Source organism: Bombina bombina, chromosome 1 (genome assembly GCF_027579735.1).
Source record: "Bombina bombina isolate aBomBom1 chromosome 1, aBomBom1.pri, whole genome shotgun sequence".
NCBI lineage: Eukaryota > Metazoa > Chordata > Amphibia > Anura > Bombinatoridae > Bombina > Bombina bombina.
This window is the reverse complement of record NC_069499.1, coordinates 1489237820-1489245518: the sequence shown is the minus strand read 5'-3', so window position 1 is coordinate 1489245518 and position 7699 is coordinate 1489237820. Positions and strand designations below refer to the sequence as shown.

The 7699-nt window shown below is 38.0% G+C and overlaps 1 protein-coding gene across 1 annotated transcript in view; it reads right to left on the bottom strand.

Annotated features, from left to right (window-relative positions):
• Positions 1 to 1120: 1120 nt before the first annotated feature.
• Positions 1121 to 7699, bottom strand: part of SCPEP1 (serine carboxypeptidase 1) — a 48531-nt gene continuing 41952 nt past the window's right edge. The window contains exon 13 of the mRNA XM_053707354.1: positions 1121 to 1973. Within this exon, the coding sequence (XP_053563329.1) occupies positions 1905 to 1973 (69 nt within the window). The 3' untranslated portion in view covers positions 1121 to 1904. The remainder of the gene's footprint in view (positions 1974 to 7699) is intronic.

Below are 7699 nucleotides of genomic sequence, written 5' to 3'. Positions count from 1 at the left end.
GTTTAAGTATATAATTAAAGTGCCCACTTTCCTCTGAGTTTTGTTTTCCTCCCAGAATAAAAAAGTCAGCACTTACCTTAAAGCTGTCCGACAGCAAGACAGTCCAGCAGATTTAAGAAGTCCTCTCACTCCCATAGCTCTGTGGAAAATGATAAAGCCTGAGTAAGATTGCTTAGGCCATCAGGATAAGGGCAGCATAAATGTAAGGGAGGCGCAGTGAGAATTATGTCCCACAAGTTCCCATTGCTTTAAAGCCACCAAAAGCTCTACTGAAGAGACTGATATGGACTACGGCCACACCCTAGAACAAAGCAGCACAATCTTGTACTACTTTAAAAATAATAAACTCTTGATTGAAGAATCTTTTCTAACACCTAACTTTACCTCTTCCTAGCACTAACGTAGGCAAAGAGAATGACTGGGGTGGAAGGGAAGTGAGGAGCTATTTAACAGCTCTGCTGACCAGGAGATGAATATCCCATAAGTAATGAAGATGATCCGTGGACTCGTGTCTTTAAAAAGAAAATAAAGAACCAACAAAAAACTAACACAAAACTTTCATTTCATCTAATCTCATACTGTACATGAAAGTTGCAAATCTGAGGGACATTATAAAGCTGATGGATCTTAAAATAATCTCACCTTGAGTTTTAGAAAATATGGCATTCTGTAAAATATCCCAATCTCATGAATTTTTGAGCTTTGGTGCCCTCTGCCGGAAGATTCTAGAACTGCATACAGATTAAACCCATAGCACTAGATTAATGTGATGGTTTATTGATGTTGGGAGGTTGCATCCGTTTGTGAGATTCTCTGCAGTTCTCTTTTTATAGCAAGTCACAGAACATGTTTTGCTTTGGATAGAGATGCACTGGGGTAGAATTTCCACTGTATGTTATAGACACATTACTTACACTTGGTAGAATAAGCTATAGGAACAAACACAAAGACTTCATATGCAATAAGGTAAAATACAAACACAGAATCATCCCATCACTGCCCTTTTTCCTAAGGGAACATAAATGTATAATGTTTACAGCTGAAACTGTAACAAGCTTTACATTTTAATTCAAGACTAAAAATAAATAAATAAAAACAAAAAAAAGACTCCAGACAGGGCTGTACAAATAATCATTTTACCATCATTGATATAAAAAAATAATACTTTCAAATCCAGCACGTGTTTGGAAGAAGGAAAAGAGCAATATTATTTTACATTGCTATCATTTTTAAAGGGACATGAAACCCCAACATTTTCTCTCTTTCTTCATACAGACCATATAACTTTAAACAACTTTCCAATTTACTTTGATTATCTAGTTTGCTTTGTTTTCTTGATATCCTTTGTTGAAAAGCATACCTAGATAGACTCAGGAGCTGGGTCTAGCTGCTGAATGGTGGCTATACATATATATCTCTTATCATTGGATTACCATGTGTTCAGCTAGCTCCCAGTAGTGCATAGCTGCTTTTCAATAAAGGACACCAAAAGAATGACGCAAGTTGTATAAAAATCCATGATCTATACGAATCATGAAAGAAAAAAAATTGGGATTCATGTCCCTTTAAATACAAATTAAAAAGCAGCATTGACCACATGTTCATTTGAGGCTACAAGATCCGCATTGCCCTGCAATACAAAATAAACTTACATGCGCGCACACATACACAAATATAAGTGCCATACTGATAGACAAGTAAATGCATGAGAGAAGTTTGCCAATTCCCCGTACTTAGAACATGATTCAGAGCAGTTAGATGAAACTAAACAAAAAAGGAATCAACTAAAATTTCCAGCAACAGACAACATCCCTTTGAGGCCAATAGGGGAGGAATTTAAGGCCTTTTTTCCTTGGACAAACTGTGGTCTCTCCCTAAAACCATTCAAGTAACTATGGCCTCTGTCAACGCTTTTCTTGATTGGTGATCCTCCGCAGCATTTTCAGTGACATTTCACCTTGGTCAGAGGGAACCTAGGAAACAAAGATTTCTGTTAATCCTTAAAAGGACATTAAACACTAAATAAATCATTGCTTGAATGGTGTATTCAAAGCAAATATTAGCCTGAGAATAATATGTACATGTATTTCTAAAAATTATATTAGTTGTATTGAAAAAAATATAAGGGTAAAAGTTGGGCGTCGCCATATTGTCACTTAGGTTACCTCTTGCTGCTGAGGCCAATTAGGAATGGTTATAAATGGCTTACTAAAGTGTGCAACCAATGACTGTGCAGAATATAAGCGTGTCTGCACTTCCAAGTTTAACAAAAACTGGAAAGCCCACAACATTCAGAATTAACTAACAGGAAAGGAGAACAAAATAAATGAATGAAAGAATATTGCAAAGTTGAATAACTACATGTAATTAATTAATTCATATTAATTTCTTGAGGTGTTTAATATCCCTTTAAATGTATACTAACCCCAATTTTTTCTTCCATGATTCAGATAGGTTCTTAAAATTGCATGCTCTTTCTTAATTACTCCTATTATTTTTTTCTTCGCTCTCTTGGTATCTTTATTTGAAAAAGCAGGAATATAAGCTTAGGAGCCTTCCTATTTTTGGTTCTGCACCCTGGGTAGTGCTTGTTGATTAGTGGCTACAATTAGCCATCAATCAGCAAGCGCTACCAAGGGTTCTGAACCAAAAATAGGAAGGCTCCTAAGCTGTATATTCATGGTTTTCAAATAAAAATGCCAAGAAAACGAAGAAAAAAATTGATATTAGTAGTAAATTAGAAAGTTGCTTAAAATTGTATGCTCTATCTGAATCGTGAAACAAAGAAAAATGGGGTTTAGTATCCATTTAAAGCATCACGTAATGTGGAATTGCATAATTAACAAGTGAATAATAAAAAGACAATGATGTAACACCTACTGTGAATTTCAAATCTGACAAATGTCTCCCATTTTCCGCCCCCCCCCCCTGTATCATGTGACAGACATCAGCAAATCACAGACAGTATACGTATACCCTGTGAGCTTGTGCACATGCTCAGTAGGATCTTGTTCCCCAGAAAGTGTGCATATTAAAAAGGACTGTGCAAAATTTGATAATGGAAGTAAATTGGAAAGAGTCTTAAAACTGCACAAGCTTTCTGAATCGTAAAAGTTTATTTTAACTTGGGTGTCCCTTTAAATATAGCTTAAATGGGGGGGCCGAGCCAGCGCTCATCCGAGATGGCTGCACCATAGTGAGCTCCGTGTCCTAAAGTGGGCCAAGCAGATAATATATGGGCATGCCGATCATATATACACCGGAGGATCACTTGTGACCGATGCTGAAGTGCACTTTGTCAGATGGTGCGGTGATCAGCGAGGCTAAGAGGGAACAAGGTGTGAAATAGAGGAGACCCGGACCCGCCCTATACACACTTTGCGAGGCCTAGCAGCGGCATGGAAACTCACCGGAGTAATGGCTCTCTGAGAGAACAATGTGAAGCGGACCTAGACGGAGGTATTATAGCTGCAAACCGCTATTAGGCGATCAGAGAGGTGAGAAAAATTTACCGATGCGGTTAAGCCCGGATATTTGCTTGATTACAGCATTACAGCATAACTGCATAATACAACCGCACAGACTTTAGGCGATCCCCAAACTTATGAGGGAATAATAGGAACTCTGTAGGCATGTTTGCAAGTACTGTGAGGCTAAATTAAACAAGTGAAATATAGTTTAGAAGCATGAACTGAGGTGGATGCATGTAGCATATTAACATTGCCTTGATGAATATAAAGTGCGTCACTCAGTAGGTGCAGCACGGAGTTACAGAGGCCTACTACTGGACCCATGCAGCCTTGCAGATTACGCTTGTTTTAAGGATATGTGAAGGAGAAAACAGGTTACCTGACATAATATAGAAAGAAGGAAGTTAATTACAGGAGGACATAAAGAAGATGTTAATATGTTGACTTTACTATATATTAGCTGTAATACCTATGCGGAGACCCTTAAACTACACCTTTAAAAACGGTTCAGAATTACTCGCTCTCTACCATTTGAGATATATTTGAACTCACTCTGGCTTGTTGCTGAATATTAATGATACTATTACATGAACCCTTCTGCTTTAAGTTCTTACAGAGTGCATTGTTATTCTTTAAAGCCATATACCGACTTATAAAATTTTGAGCAAATAGGAGGTTAATTGAGGCTGCATATACAGTTGGATAAAGAATATTAACCCTGTAATTACATACACGAGAAAATCCTATTGCCATGTCTCCCAAAAAAGGTTCCAAAGGGGACAAGCCTATGAAGAAGAAGTCTAATGTCCTCCCATCAGTGAATACGTTTTTTAAAAGCCTTGATCCTCCACAAAATCAGAATACTCTTGACATAGAATCTAGCCTGAGTAATGATTCTACATCTTCAGAGTCTGACACAGAGAGTATTGGTCAACCAGTCACAATACCAAAAGGACTACTGGACTCACTACCTTCCAAAAAAGATTTTACATCTTTAGTGCAACAGGTGAAGCAGTGTATCCGAGAGGAAATAGCAGATATAAAGAAAGATCTTACAGAGATTGGCCAGAGAGTGGAAAAGCTGGAAGGTGACTCAGATATACAGGGAAAATCTTTACACACCTTCTCTGAAAAGATGTCACAACAAGATTTAATTATTCTACAACTTGAAAACAAAGTTGATGATTTAGAGAATAGGAGCCGCCGCCAAAACATCAGGATTAGAGGCATACCAGAAGATGTGGCCCCCCAAGAATTGGAGACCTATGTTCAAGAATTATTTGCCTTTCTGACAGAGGAGGGAGACGATTCTACCTTCGCTTTGGATAGGATTCATAGAGCTTTGCGCTCCAAACCACCAGAAGGCCAACCCCCAAGAGATGTCATCACCAAATTATCCAGCTATCCTATGAAGGAAATGTTAATGAAAAAGGCAAGGCAGAAACATCCAGTAAAATTTAGAGATAGTAACCTCCAGCTGTTCGAAGATCTATCAGCAAGGACTCTGCAGAAAAGAAGAGAAATGTGGCCACTTACAACCAAGCTTCGCCAGCAAAACATACCTTATAGGTGGGGTCACCCGTTTAGTCTGCAAATCCAGTGGAAAGGAAAAAGAGTTTTTTGTCAATCACCGGAAGAGATCACATCAGTTTGCAAAGAATTGAGACTTGACCCTATCAAGGTATCAGAAGGTTCAAAAAGTTCTCCAGGGAAGCTCATCAGCAGGGAAGCTCCTCTCCCTCAAAGAACGGAGTGGCAGAAGATACCATATCGGAAGGGTAACGTGAATACTCCCACACACAACAATACTGGTGCACCAAGACAAGAGGTTACATAAAGCATGAGTGGACATTATTTGCAACCAGTGAGATTATCGTTGGGAGTCTGTGATCCATTCCGCTGTAATCTGAGAATATACACCTTGGATGGTAAGAATTTTTATAGAAATCATCATGTTTAGCAAGATATTAACAGTCTTTATAATGTTTATTGTCCATTAGGCCCTAGAAATAGTTAAGGTACGTACTTGTTTATGTATGCCTCTTAGACGCAGGGTTGTTGAATAACTTTATATTTGGTCTGAAGTTTGAATGTTTGATCAGTCTACACCGCAATTCGTTATACCCCCAAAATGCTAATGATTTTACAGGTGCTTGGCCTAACATGGCACCTTCCCCCCCTTTTAATCGTATTTGTTTTATAGCTTATGCGGAAAGAGTTAAATGTGTTTTGAACAAAACTGTTCTAATGTTATCATTTTTCTGATTGTTTTCTTGAAGCTATGCCCGGGGTCTGCTCGTGAGACCCATGTAATTATACAAACACATCTGTTAGCAACTGAGGTGTCGCTAGATTCAAATTGATGACTACACAAGGTAAAGCTCAATTGTTGCATATACTCACCCAAAATGTTAAGGGATTCAATATTCCTAATAAAAGAAATATGGCTCTGCTAGATTTACACAAAAGGGGAGGTAAGATTCTTTTCTTGCAGGAAACCCATTTTAAACAAAAAAGCACGCCGAGATATTTTTCTGCTCAGTTCCCCCAACATTATCATAGTGTACACCAGCATAAAAAAATAAATGGGGTTAGTATTCTTATTCATAGCTCCATCCCGTTTAAGGTGCTCCACACTGATAGAGACACTGAGGGTAGGTTTTTATGTATAGTTGGATTGCTGTATGGTAAGCCAATAACCCTAGTTAATTTATATGTCCCTAACCTACGCCAAGACGTCTTTATTAAACAAATTACACAGAAAATTATGACCATCTCTAAAGGCCCATTGATAGTGGGGGGAGATTTGAATATTCCACTGCTTCCGGCGGTAGATAGCTCAAGTGATACTAGTTCTATACCACAAAAGGTTTCTAGATCTATCTGGCAATCTCTTAAGTCACTAATGCTACACGACACATGGCGTTATTTTCATCCAACTAAAAGGGATTATACATTCTTTTCATATCCACATAAGAGCTATTCCCGCCTAGACTACATCTTCACTGACCATTTGGCCCTCTCATACATAAAACACTGAAATAAAACATACTACATAGTCAGATCATTCTTTGGTGGAATGCTCCTTACAGTGGCCGTCTACTCCCTTATGCCCCTTTTGTTGGGGACTGGACGACTCACTGTTGTTGGTACCACAAACAGTAGAAAACCTCACTAAGCAGATGAATACCTATTTTTCAATTAATACCACCCCAGATACTAAATTAAATATCCTATGGGAAGCGCATAAAGCGTATATGAGAGGGGAACTTATTAAAATCAAAGCAGGCAAACATAGGGCAAACAGAGAAATATACCTATCATTAGCAAGTGAGATTGCAGAGTTAGATTATTTAGCGAAACTTGATCCCAAGGACGAGGGGGTAACACAGTTACTCAGCCAGAAAAGAGAGATATTAAATGAACACCTACAACTTGAAACTCAGAGGAAGATGTTATTCCTACAACAGAGGTTTTATGGGGAAAGCAATAAGGCAGGTAAATATTTAGCTAGAGCCCTTAAAAAACAACAACATAAATCTTATATATACTCCCTGTTAGCAAAGTCGGGATCTCACATAGAGGATACTGTATCTATAGCCAGGAATTTTCAGGAATACTACCATAAACTATATAACACTTATACAAATAGACCTTCAATATCCCATAGCGAGAAATGCACCCAATATCTGAAAGATATAGTCCTCCCAAAATTATCAGAAGAAGACGCACAATCATTAGAATTGCCTATTAGTGCAGAGGAGATTCAAAAAGCAATCGTAGATTTGAAACCTAATAAGGCTCCAGGGCCAGATGGCTTTACTGATCGATATTATAAAACTTTTAGTTCCCAAAAATCCCTTCTCTTGATAATTGGAAGTGGAATTTATAATTAAAATGGAACGGTTCTTTTATTTCTCTAATAATAGATTAAATATATATTATGATGATGTTTTCCTATGGGAACAATACAAATTTGCTGAAATACCTTAACAGACAGCAGACAGAGAGTGTTTTTAGACAAGGGCTTTAATATACACAGCTCCCCATTAGATCTCATTCTAGTATCTCGTGACCATTGGGTGGTTGATAAATAGCGGAATGTTATACAGGCTGTTAATCTAAATAGAGAAGATTCCTAAGACTTGGGCCTCCGAGGCACCCCGGGCATCATTGAAACATATATTAGAAAGTATTGTAATTGTTGATCATACGAGTTAATGGTCTAT